The sequence below is a fragment of the Xenia sp. Carnegie-2017 genome, unplaced genomic scaffold, assembly GCF_021976095.1.
Source record: "Xenia sp. Carnegie-2017 unplaced genomic scaffold, XeniaSp_v1 HiC_scaffold_3, whole genome shotgun sequence".
Taxonomy (NCBI): domain Eukaryota; kingdom Metazoa; phylum Cnidaria; class Anthozoa; order Malacalcyonacea; family Xeniidae; genus Xenia; species Xenia sp. Carnegie-2017.
The window spans coordinates 474482-488494 of NW_025813493.1; the positions used below are offsets into that span (position 1 = coordinate 474482).

General features: G+C 33.3%; 2 protein-coding genes across 2 annotated transcripts; both read right to left on the reverse strand.

Moving 5' to 3' along the window:
* Positions 1 to 2621: 2621 nt before the first annotated feature.
* LOC124454370 lies at positions 2622 to 7848 on the reverse strand. The gene is made up of 6 exons (XM_047005181.1): positions 7792 to 7848; positions 7308 to 7491; positions 6097 to 6218; positions 4896 to 5106; positions 4015 to 4492; positions 2622 to 3159 (listed from the first exon to the last, which is right to left on the reverse strand). Exons 1-6 carry the CDS (start codon positions 7837 to 7839, stop codon positions 2715 to 2717), a joined length of 1488 nt encoding a protein of 495 aa, XP_046861137.1. The 5' UTR covers positions 7840 to 7848; the 3' UTR covers positions 2622 to 2714.
* A 3987-nt stretch (positions 7849 to 11835) lies between these two features.
* On the reverse strand, positions 11836 to 13580 carry LOC124454777 (potassium voltage-gated channel subfamily A member 1-like; the record flags this gene model as incomplete). Its single annotated transcript, XM_047005529.1, has 1 exon — positions 11836 to 13580. A coding segment is annotated over one exon (1329 nt), but the record flags the coding sequence as incomplete, so codon positions are not given.
* Positions 13581 to 14013: the final 433 nt, after the last annotated feature.

The window sequence follows — 14013 nt, forward strand, 5'->3', positions numbered from 1 at the left end:
CCAGTGGCGTCACCAGTTCGATTAGTGAGGGGGACGTTCATAAATGAATGTTTTAATTCTTATAAGAACCATGCTTCCAAAAAAGATGTATACATGATTTATCGAGCTATCGACACCACTTTACTAAGCACTTCAACACCTCTATATGAAAAGTCAAGGCCATATATTCCTAAAGTATTAAGGCTTAATTTTCAGTATCATTGGAAAATATAGTTATTTTTCTAAAGGACTGCTTTCCAAATGGATCTTCATTTTATCAGATATTGTTTTTTTTTGAGTGTTTTCATCCAATCCTCTATTTTATTTCTGTCATCTGTAAAATTCTTATTTTCATACGATGTCAATCTTAGCAAGTTGATTTTTTGCAGGCTTTTTATTTCTATTTTGTTTAAAAATCCCAATAAGTTTTTTATCCAGCATTCCGTAAATGTAAGGATTCACTGCTGAGGAGCCGATTACGTAAAGGATGAAAAAGGCGCCTTTGTTAAAATAACTAAAAACTTTCAAATTATTTGTAGTTGAATACCACCATACTTCAAATGGAAGTGCAGATAATGTGAATGCACAAACGGTGACAAGACTTGTGACGAAAATTCTCGTGTTTCTGGAGTGACGCACTCTTTCGAATGAATCAAATGATTTATCTTTTTTTCTTTCACCAGTTTCGTTCTTACGATAAGCTATCATTGTTTTGGTTTGTCGTACCAACGTATGATAGATTTTAAAATACAATACAAACATTAACAAAACTGGAGTGATGTAATGGATACATATGGATATAGCTGTATAAACCAACCCAAGCGTTTTATTTGGCCAGTGGGTATAACAGCCTCGTGATTTACTGTATTTAAACGCGAAAACGAAAGGTACTAGGAATACTGCCATAATCATATTTGAACAAAGAATTATCCTTTTTAAGTTCTTGCGTGATATTGTAGCTTTCAAAGGATGTAAAACAGCGAGATAACGTAAAACACATATTAAAACCATCGTTTGAATACCACCTGAACAGAAAAACAACTCACAGAACTGCCATATTTTACATACATATGTTTGTCGTAATGGCCAGTTATTAGACAAGTTGCTTAAATTGATGCGAACGGCTGTAAGTAAATGTAACGCGTCATAAACAGCAAGAATAAAGACCAGATAGTAATAATTGCTTCGTACCAATCGTTTTTCCCTTTTCACCAACATTATCACCAAAATATTTCCACAAATGCCAAAGAAGATGACGAGTGCTAAAATTGTTCCAATGATATAACTTGATGTTGTCATGATTCTTGTCGATTGAGGTATAAAGGTATCAATTTGATTTGCAGGAAAATGTGAGTCAACTCGCTTGAAAAACTGCTATTCTTCAAGCCTCAAATGTTCTTGAAATTTGCTAATTTTATAAAGTTTAAGAGAACGTACAGGCAATTAAAGTATATGTCAAGAAAATTAAACTGACGCGTCTTCTTGCGTGGGCACAAACTTTTTTTATGTGCGAAAATTGTCTTTTATGTTTATATAGGAGGGAAAGGAACTATTTTCACCTGCGTTTTGTGGCGACTGCCAAATCTAAGATTTATATCTTATTAAAGTTGATTTTATTATTGATTAAGAACACAAAATTGTGCGAAATTAAAACGGCCTTTTTTCGCAAATGATGAGTTTGCCCAACATATTTTCATGCAATGCATGAAAATAAATATAAACATCGACAAATTTATACGTCATTGATATCAAGTACGCTAACTTTACCTGACACTTTTGTGCTCGAAATTTCCAGCTGCAATAAATTAAAAAACACGCGTGCAAAACAAAGACTCTAGCTGTGGCTATTGATTAATTAAATTCTCAAGAGATTTTCAACAAGGAGAGATGCAGACATAATGCCTCGAACTTAGACAAAGTGCTTGAGATCAAAAAATGTACTCTATGTAACCATAACAAATGACAATGTCAAGATATTACTGCTGTATGTGTTGTCAGGAAACACGTTATTTTAATTAAGACTATATAGAAAGAAACGAGTTGGTGATTGGCAGAGAGGAGTGATTTAATTCTTTGCTATCTTTTAATGTGTTTGCCATTTGCACTATCATTATAATTCATATGCATCAAAATGACAGTGATATTTACCTAACAGTCAACATATTAAGATAAGATTATAGCCAGATTTAAAAACACACAATAAAGAAATGCAATATAGCTACGTAAAAATCAAGCATACGGTCAGCGAATCCTCTTCAATTTGTCGACTACAAAAACACATTTATCAATCACCAAAGTAATATATAATAACTATAATAACATAGCTCAAAAGTTTGTTGTTCACACAATAGTTTAAGGCAAACACCGAGTATCATATGGTTAAATTTTTCAAAATGTTATGATTGACAACATCCTGAGAAATAATTTGATTTCTAGCAGATTCCAAATGTAATTTCATTCAATTTTCATGACAAAATATTTCCGAAGCTTTCTACGACTTACAAGTGAACATTTCAGTGTGAAAAATTGTTCCAATAAAAGGAAGATTTTAACGGCACGATGAACATCGAGCGCCCATCTTATTGAAACTTCTTCTTCCCGAAAGATCTTTGAAACAAGGAGCAAGTTCAAACTAATAGCAATACGTTGTAGCTTTTGTTACCACAAAAAATCAAGCAATCGCTTTTTTTTATTTCAGGAATCAATTTATGTTTTTTATAACAAATTTTGTTATTTTATATCAATCTATTTTGTATTAGAGTATTATAGTCGTAACCTTGTAATGACGGACATTGAGTTTGAAAATCTATATCTACATCATCTACCATTGTTGCACTAAGAATTTCAGACCAGCTCACCAAACTTCCTCCGCCGCATGCGCAGTTTGTTGCGATTCTCCTGATACGAAATGGAGGATACTGATCCCAAAGATTTACTTGTACCAAACTTCCTTGAAAGTTTTGCATCGAAATTCCTTGTACCAGTCCTAACGTGAGAATTCCACTCCTTTCAGTAAGGTTCCTTTTGCTGGTATTGTTTCCAAAATCGAAGACAAGACCAAAAACCGTTTCATTCAGAATAACTTCGCTGTTTCTATAAACTTGAAGCGAGTTTTGCTCGTTAAGAGATATGCAAATGTGGCGATATTGTCCGTCAGCAATGTCCATGTTTGGTAGAGTCCTAAAGAAGCAACCATTACAAAAACGTTGGCGAATTGAGAGATATTTACGAAAACCACTGTTAAGTAAGGCAATGCTCAGCGTATACATAACATTTACATGCACCTTATTTTCATCACTAGTCTTGCCTTGTGAACTCATTCACTTGTAGCACAAAATGGATGATAATTTGAGAGAGCAATATTGGTTTCATTCTCTATTTTAATCATGTATTTGCAACGTATCTTGCCTTAAAAATAACTTACAAAGCATTTGCCAGAATTTTGGGAGAAAATTTCCAAGAAACACGATATGTTATCTTGCAAGTGGAAAAAATATTGTAAAAGCAAATGTAGTATTTGAAATTAAGTATTTGAAAACTTGAAGTTTGACAAATACGTGGTACATCATACTTTTTGCAAGGAAAAATTATTGCAACAAAAACAACACCTTTTGCTATGTGCATTTATAACAAAAAACAGTTTTTTCATAGTGATCTGTTTTTTGTTACTTTAAACTAAGTGAATGATTTGAACAACGGAGTATCGTTACAACTTTTTAAATGTAGATTGTCCAAGTTAGTCGAGTCCCGAGAAGGACTGTTGGTGTTGATGTTTACAGAGATTTCAATAATAACCTTAGTGATAGTCATCTTTAAAGTCAGTGTTGATGATTCATGATTAACTCGGTTAAACTACTTTTCCTTTAAATTTTGCGTTTCCTCACAAGACATAACGCTTGAGAATACAATTTATAATGGAAAGGAACGTTTAATCCAAAATAGCACATTTATTGATTAACTTAGAGATATTTGGCTAACGCTTAACGAGATAGCTGTTTGATAATATACTTAATATTTTAAAACTTTCCAGCCTACCATGATCTCCGACTGTATCCAATCTCAATGTGTAACTTTTGCTCCAAAATAGTGACGTTGACAATAGTTTCGTTTGTCTTTATTGTCTTTTTGAACCGTTTATAAATATAACGAGGATAATGATGAGCATAATAAGGGTGTCTACGGTACCAGTAGTGATAGCGAGGATTCTTTATCTTCTTTACCACAATCTGAAATCTCGTTCGCTCCTCTGAAATAGAGATAAGTTGGGCAAACCTGTCTGTTGTTCTAAGCCAGAAACACAACACAAAAGTAATGTTCGTTGGTAGTTTAAATGTTCGCATAACTGAGCCGACTGTGGATGGTTCTTTTGTAGGAGGTGTTCGTCTGCGTTTTTTCCAAAGTTGAAATTTTTTTCGACCTGGAGATGCATCGAATCTGTCAAAACTCTCTTCATTTTCTGAAATTTCACGTTTACGACGACTCCCGCGAAAACTTATAGCTCTTATAGCATTCCCTAAATAGTTTTAAAAACGAACAAATTTGAAATCACGTGTGACATTGATTGCACAGTTTAGTTTACTTTCTTTCAAATATCAATGGCTTAGATGCATATACACAAGATGCGGCACTCATGAAAAACTAACGTTCTTGTCTGACTTAACGCTTGCAGTTATAATTATTCATTTTGCAATCAACCATAAGATTACAGTGTGGTCTTTTTAAAATAGCCGGCTACTGACTATATTAAGTACACTGACAAATTCCTTTATGCCTCCTAAGTAAAATAGTGATTAAGCTATTATCTTACCAAACTCTTCGCATAAAAATATTAATTTTTTGCTAAAGTATCTTCATATCTATAAATATATTACTAAGCTCTAACACTTTCATTGATGACATCATAAAAACCAGCTCACCTGGATCAATGGTGATAAAAAGCTGCTCAGGTGAGCGATAAGCGACGTTGATAACTTGCTGTAAGCGAACAACTCCTTTTCCATCACAGGATAGATAATATCCTCTGAATTTTACGGATTGAAATACAGTAAATAGCTGATGCTCATAAAGCAATCTTTCAGGTGCCCAAAGATTGCTGTTGTCTGTCAATGATGCAGCTGTACTTGAGGTCTGCAAATCATATAACAATCTTTTAAATTTTTTTTTGCCTCTGAAGATGACTACCGCTAAGGTTGTCGAAACTTCAGTCAACAACAACAAAAACAGTCCTTCTCAGGACTATACCAACCTGGACGATCTACATTTACAAACATATAACGATACTCCCGGGTTCAAACCATTTACTTTAAAAATATCATCATAATCATGCACATACTAAGTAGCAAAGTCGGCCAGTTTCTTACTCATAAAATGAACGTATTTTTGTCTTTTTGTGTTCACTTCTTTCAAAAAAAAACAATGAATAAAGATTGATTTTTTTAAAAAAATGAAAAGTAGTTTTGTTGGAAAAAATTAGCCCTGAATTTGCTACTGGATGTATACTGATATATTGGCTTTGCTACTGGATGTATACTGATGTACTGGCTTTGCCATTTGATGTATACTGAAGTACCGGCTTTGCCATGACTGGATGTACTGTAGTTATTATGAAATTTTCACGTGTTCTAACGATTCGTTGTATGACGTAAACATTTTTATCAAGGATATTTTAGATATCCTTGATAAAAGGATAAAAAAAGACTTAACGCGAGCAAATTTTTATGATATTGTCGACTCTGATGAATTTTTCAATATTTTTGCTCCTTTTTCTAAAAGACTTGTTTCAAAAGTCAAAGAGCTCATGTACCGAACATATTAGCATTATCTATTAATATTTCTTGTGAATGCATTCAGTGAATAAAGAAATTTGACATTTAAAGAGCATCCTCGACCCCCCTTAGTCTATTGAAGAATGGGGAAGTACTTCAAACTTATTGAACAGTTAAAAGGACAAGGTCTCCAAAAATTGGCCAAGTAATTTATGGCTTAAGTCCCCAGAGATATTATTACTTAAACTAATATATTTTTTATTTGTTTGCTATACATAAAAGAAAGATATGAATTCTAACGACGAATGATCATGATAAAAAAATGGAAAATATCATGCTTATTTTCAAATACCATTGCAAGAAGAGGCTCATTCAGAGACTTTGTGTAAAGATGATACTGCTGACCACCAAGTTCAAACAGCAGTTGAATTCTTGTTTCTTGAAGGGTTGATTTTTCACCAATTTTTAGCAAGCCTATATAATGCAAAATGTCGTTTATATTACAAAAATTTAATGAAAATAAGTTACTATAAACGTTGATTTTCGTTATTCGAACAACTTTTTTTGATTATCTTACAATAAACTGCTAACTGGATGCAAAGAGCCTAAAACAAAAACGATGCAAAGAGCCTAAACTATACGAGAGTGCAAAGAAGCATTAAATACTTTATGCAACATACTTGAACCAGATTACATACAACTGAGGAAGTCTTTTAAGCGCATTTTTAGTTTCACCCTCTCCCCTCCGCAGTTAAAAAATGGATAAAATTACCCTTAAATTAGTAATATTTACAAAGATGTCTTTATTGTTTGAAAAGGTAATTGCCAAAGAATGAAGATTAACTGTCAAAGCCAAAACGTGAGGATTAGCAGCCAAACGACGAGGACTATGTAGGCGTCAATTAGTTAGTTTCTATATTGAAAATCAATCTTTCTTTAAAGTAATAAAAAAGTTTTCCTATACTTTTTTTGTGTTTCACTTTTGCTTTGCTCTTACTTAAACTTAAAATAAATCTTCATATTGCAAGTGCTTTTGATTTTTTCTTTGGCAGAAACTACATAATATTTGCATTCATCGTACTTGATCGTATATTAACATGTCATTTTCCCGTAAAAATATCTGTTTATCTAATGTCGCTTCTTCTCCTCATTAAAATTATCCAGCGTGACATTGCAATGTTGGACATCACAACATGGTTGCTTAGCAATGCATGCTAAAGCTTCAAGGCAAAGAAAGGTTTAGAAACACTTCTTTAAAAATTCCTTTTCAATAATGTCATTTGTCAGTAAGATAGAGCCTCGCACTATAACCGCCGACAAAATTTTTCATTTCACCTCATAAAGGACACATGGTAAGCACAAGTATTTTTTAAAGAGGTTTTAATCAACACCTCTTCGCTCCTTTTTTACCACTGTTTTTTTTGTTGTTGTCATGACATTGCGCCAACCTGACAGGAAAACTTCATTGGAAGGAGGAAAACACTTCGTAATAATATATTATTAACTTTCCGTTTCCGTAATTAAGTCAATACGAAGTAAAGCGAAAAATATTTAATCATTTACTTGTAAAGTTGTTGTTTTCCAAATCCCCACCACAATCAACAATTTTGTCATTAGCATTGTCTTGGTTTGTTATTCTTAAATATTTGTCTCCTGGTCCAGTCATGAACGACCAGATTCGCAAGACAGCATCGCCACACACCAAACATGGCTGAGCCTGGCTTGATTGAGACTGACATTTTTTTACCTAAACGTACAGATCAACAACACACATTACGTCATTTGTTAACATGTGACTGATTTGTACATTGTATATCAAATGTTTCTTAACGAAGAAGCTCATTGATAACACCATGCGCATTTTCGTTAATTTTGTTAAAAATACAATATTTTAAACGAAGTTAAAGGTGTACGCTAAATTTTTGATATACCTAACGTTCACTGTAGATAACATTTAAAAAAAATCAGCATGTATACTACTTAAGTCTGTTATGTTGTGTTATTGTTTTTATTTGTACAAACTCATTTAAAACTTTCATTAACTTACCGTTACAATAAGAATTGAAAACAACACTTGATATAATAAGAACTGCATCTCACTTTCAATGATTCAAACTGTTATATGAATTCCAAAATAATCTCTCTTATATAGTTTACCATATAATTAAACTTATTGGCGTGGTTACAAAGCGGCGCGTAGCTTATAAAAGAGGTGTGTCGATTGCTCTTAAAGCTGCTGTGATGAGTAGCTTTTTTGAAGGGTGTACTCAAGGTTATTTTCTCATCAAAGTAGTAGATTACAATGAATGATTTGAATTCTTATCATATATTACGTACAAGTCCTGTTGTATTGTGAAATATTGCTCTTTTATGGATTTTGTCTTTGTAACAGCTTCCGATGTCAAGTCAAAGAACTTTTATGTTGACATTCCTCATTCTAAAGCGAATGGTTTAAACCCAAGCCGGGAGTATCGTTACATGTTACAGGAACCTTAAGATGACCACCTAAGAAGGTTGTTGAAACGTCAGTCAACGTCAACATCAACAGTTCTTCTCAGGACTCTACTAACCTAGAAGATCTACATTCTTTGCTCTAATAAACACTAAACAGAGCTCTCTTGCTTAAATTAAGGAATGAATTTAAATCCATGAGCTACCCAGCAAAAGAAAGAAAATTTTTTGAACTAACCTAACTAAAGTGAAAGAAAATTAGTGTTTTAATTCTATGATAAGTTTAGAAATGTGTAAGTAATAATCAATGTAACTATATAACTACGAATATTTGTAAATATAATGCTTTTATTAGCGTGGATAATTAACTAGTATATAATTCTAAAGTTGTTAATATTTGTGCTCAAGTAGCTAAGAACATGTGGTAAATGACTTAATTCAAAATTTTCAAAAAAAGCATTTCTAATTCTTAAGAATAGAAATTGAAATTTATCGGTTTTTATTTGTGCAGGGAGCGAGTACGTATAGCATACAACATTGAAATCTTCAGTCAAAGAAATCTTTCTAGTGGCACATAAAGAATAGCCCTATTTGACACATTAGCATCGAAAGTTTCACCAAAAACTATACAATTGAAATAACATAATTTGATGCTTCATGTACCCGTGATTGTTGCTATACGTAGGAGTGAAATTTATGTCGAAGTTCAATTAAAGTATCATAATTTATTTTGGTGTCGTCATTGTCCAGTTTGCGCCCAAATTTTCATTTCAACGATAATAAAGCTCTTGAATTTTGTTTTTTTTATTTTTTGATGATTGAATATAAGATGTCATGCAAAATTGTTAAAAAAATCAGGTAGAAATCCAATTTCGGGCGTTTGCATTAACTTTGCATGAACGGAGATTTTAATTATACCACATCTCATACCTACACTACATTTAATCAAATTCATACGTTTTTTTGGAATAAAGTGGAAAATCATTATCGTAGTTAATTTATTCGTACAAAAAAATTACAAAACACAAAGTGTTTGTTTAAGTAACGGACATATTGTCATTGGTATATTTAGCAATATGTCGTCTTCCTGTAATTTTCACAGACAAAAAACAAAAAGTGATTTCATTTTTCTTTCTTTCGTGAACTGGAAGAGTCGATAAGTCGCTACTATAACTGAATCGATGTTTATTAAGCTTTGTATCCATATTTATTCTTAAGCAGAAGAAATTCAAAAATTGCCAGACATGCGTTGGTGGTCGTTTTGGAGACACAACTACTTGTGCGTGCGTGTGGGCAGGAGTTGTATATTACAGTATGAATTAAATCATGAACTTTTGCTTATTTTTTGGCATCTTTCATATTCATGACACACAGTCTTGTTGAAACTCTTGAGTTGGGAGTGTTTTATAAAAGCGGACATGTGACACGTTTTGATGCACGTTTTAAAGACGAAATATTTGTCGTCAAAGAAGGAAGTTTTATAATTAATTTTGTGTATATTAAATCAATATCTTCAAACTTCATTTGTTTATATTTGTAGTATGTTGTCTTCTTTGAATTGTCAACTGTAATTACCAACTATACTCCATGAGCAATTAAGATCAATGTTTTTGGTAGGTGTTGTAAGTAATGAAAGTCTTGACCACTTACTCTGTAAACGAGAGTAGTTCATGAATTTTTGATTAAATCCGTTGTACCCTAAACTCTTTTGGATGCTTCATAGAAGTAAGAAGCTAAAACCATCAGTAAGAGCTGGCCTAGAGAGATGACGAGAAAGGGTAACATTCCTGGAAAATTCAACATCTCTGATCTGATTTACTGGGAAACCTATTTCTTGAGAGAACGGAACGGGAAATTTTCAAAGAGGGATCATAAACAAATTCCTGTCAAAATATAATCCACTCAGATAATTTTTATTGTTACCATAATTTCGTAAAAGTACTGTCGCTAACGCGCATTTAATGTAGACCACAAAATATGTCTGTTCTCAAAAAATTTGTGGTCTATATCAAATGGGCAATTTTTACTGTTTTATGTGAAAAGGAGACGTTTTTGTCTCATCTGTGTTGTTTGGGGTTCCGGTTTTGACAACCTGCATCCAGTTAAAAACGTTCTTTTTTGGCAATAATATCAGTACTAAATTCCTCTTGACAGAGGGACGTCATTATTGTTGCCTAGCAACATTTAGATAAAGAAAGTGTCAAAATAATAGCTATAGGTAATTTTTATTGAAAATGAAGTACAACATCTTGGGGACAGAAAGTTTCAAAAGAACAACTTAAACTTCTTCATTTAGTTCAATGCAAAGCAAAAACATGCCTATCTAAAACAAGACATATATATAGTACTGTTAGAAATACTTTTTAGGTATGAAACCCACATATACGACCATCGACAAAACCTCAGCAATTCAAGAATGGGAAACCGGATGAAATACATCATGTTCATTTTTTTCATCACAGTTCCATTTGTCCCGGTGCATTTGAAAATCTCAACTAAACGTGGGAAGAAGTATATTTCCTCTTCTCAAACATTCCGTCTCATCTCTCTAAAAGCTGTTTATATATTATTATATATCTCTAGAGTATAAACATTTTAACAGTTTAAGTTGACTAAAAGATGTTGCATGTTTGTAAACGTAGATCTTCCAGGTTGGTATAGTCCCGAGAAGGACTGGTTTTGTTGTTGTTGACTGACGTTTCGACAACCTTAGCGGCAGTCATCTTCAGAGTAAAAAATTAGACAATCTAGATTTACAAACATGTAACGATACTCCCGGGCTCAAAACATTTACTTTACTAAAAGATGTGTTAAGCTGGCTTATTATATACAAGATTTCTCATTTAAAAAAGGGAGTTCTCTGACAGCATCTATTTTAGGTACAGTTTTGTCAGTAAAGCTCGAAGTTTGCTTTATCAAATTCACAATACAACAATGAATGCAAAATGAGCAGAAACAAAATGCATCAAAACAAGTGATGCAAGCTGCACGGCTCAAAATTAGCAAAACTGACATGCAACATGTGCTGTACTAAAATTTGCTTCTTCTACGTCCAATTATAGACACGTTGCACGGGGAGACTATTATTTATCAAATTATTTAAATATTTTTTACAATGCACAAAAGAGCTAAAACTCTCACCTCTTTGAATCAAATTAAATTTCGAAGCTCTTGTGCAAACTGCAAAAATTAGAGCATTTACACACCGCCCTCCCGCTTTTCGAGACTATTTTTTCTGATTGTTCTTACTGTAATATGAACTACACAATAATAAAACGTTAAATATTTTTGAAAAATTTTGATAAAATCACATTTTACTTCGGCTAGAAACATTTTAGAAAGATAATAATATTTCAATGAGTGCCTAGTTTCTGCAGCCATCCTCCAGTAAGCTAAGTTTATTTTTGTAGAGAACCACATCATTCAAAATTTGAGCAAAATACAGGGATGGGGTAAAGCAAGGACGCTCACAGCACACGTTTCTGCACAACTTAGAAAATTTGCATTAAAAGAAAAAACAACACAAGTGGTCATTTTTTAATTAGCTTGAAACTTTTTAAAATCTGATTACATTGACGTAGCATTTTGTTTACGAATCACAAGAAATTCAAAATCTTCTAACAATGATGCGGACAACATGGACATAAACAATCACTTTAATATGATAAACTATAGTTATGTATTCAGATAAAATTTTGATTCATAATTTATGCTATTCTTAATGTTGGATCCATAATTTTGTCGTACATTTTTTGATAATTGACAATGACAAATATAATAACGCAAAATAAAAATCATGCTTTCCTTGGGCTTGTTCAGTTTTAAACTATATAATTTCAAGCAACTATATGATTTCTAAAAATCCTTTTGCTTGTACTACGCTTTCTTTTTCGAAAACAACCACCGACTATGGTTAAATAGTTCCCAACTGCTCCAGAATATTTAAATTATGTTTTAAGAATGAGAGTTACCTCAAAAATCAAACATAAAATGGCAAGAAATAAATAGATGAAAAGAGTAATTAAGCTGCGCTACTTTTTCTTATCACCAAATAGTTTAGTGAATAACAACTTCTTGAAGCTCAAATTCAGCTTCCTTTCTTTCAAGTTCAATTTTTGGAGTCGTATTGTTGTGCTCTGTTTCATTTTCTGCAAACTGGTCATCTAACACTGTTTTCCCATCACTACTCCTGAAATCGTTCCCATTATTCTTTTGCATCAATGTTTCAAACTCACGATACTCGTGCTCACTTTGATAGTAATATGTAAAGTTTGAGACGATAACAGGAACAGGAAGTGCAATAGTGAGCACTCCTGCTAGAGCACACAGTGAGCCCACAATCTTCCCTTCCAAAGTTTGCGGATACACATCTCCGTATCCAACTGTCGTCATAGTGACCACTGACCACCAGAATGCGTCCGGAATCGAAGGAAAGTTTTTGTTGCTATCTTTTTCTGCGTAGAATATGGCGCTGGAGAATAACACGACAACAATAACCATGAAGAATATTAACATTCCCAATTCTCGCATACTGGCTCGCAACGTTTGACCCAATATTTGAAGTCCCTTGGAATGCCGCGAAAGCTTGAAAATACGGAAGACGCGCACAAGTCGTACAACACGAAGTACCGCAAAGGATTTTCCAGAAGAAATATCAAATGGTATAGTGACGTAATACGGTAAGATAGCAATCAAATCAATCATATTTAAAAATGATTTAAGAAATTTGATCTTCTGTGGTGAAGATAGCAGTCGACAAATATATTCTAGTGTAAACCAAGCGATACATGCAATTTCGATGGAAATCCAAGGCTGTTCCTTTTTCCCCGGAGTGCAAAGCTTCGGCATACTTTCCAAGCAGAACGTTACTATAGAAACTAAGATGACAGTCAGAGACAAAAACGCCAAAATACGAGCAAATGTAGAGCTGTCTGGATATTCAAACAACAACCAAACACGATTTTGCCATTTATTGTCGGGCAGAACTTTGTCTTCGTCAGAAGATGAATGACAGGGCATCTCAAACAATTGATTGATAGCAGCATTTCCCAATTCAAAGAACATAATTTCGCGAGCAAGTATTTTCAATGGTACTCCTTTTGGTCGGAATATGTGACCATTGTTCTGGTAGAAGCTCAGAATCGCCTCAAATGCTGAACGGTTTCGATTAAAAAAAAATTCCTCCATTACAGGATCGTAGAATTGTTGACGTTTTGCGACCGAGCCAAGCAAAGTGTTTGGGAAGTTTTCCAGTGTACCCCGATACGTTTGAAATCTTAAACCGCTAACGTTAATAGTTATTTTGATATTTTCATGTTGCTCTCTTTGAGCCAATGAATCACTATTTTTGTACCTGTTTTTGTTTCCAGCGACTCTGAATTCGATTCATGACGATCAAGAAGCGGAGTGTCTGTCGACATTATTCACGATTTACGTTATTTTTATTGCAGTACTCTTGAGAAGATATACATGGAACACCGTGAATTTTATCGGATTTAATATTAGTATGGTCACTATAAAGCTATTTTTTTGTTGAAACACAAAAATATAGTCCAACATTCGACTACTCATGTAAGCTTCTCATTGTCCACCTGCATGTGAATTTCTTTTAAAAGGACGCGAGCGATTCTATTTTGCATTGCAAATGAATGCCCGGGTGTTGCGATAACAGCATTAGATGTTTATGTGCTCGTTGTGGTATGTTGAAGGAATTCTTCAAACACACATTAGGTGCATTGTAGTTTCTAGAATCATATCTATACACTGGAAAAGACCATTTCTTCAAATATCTTGTGAACAATTTCATGAACAGTCAATT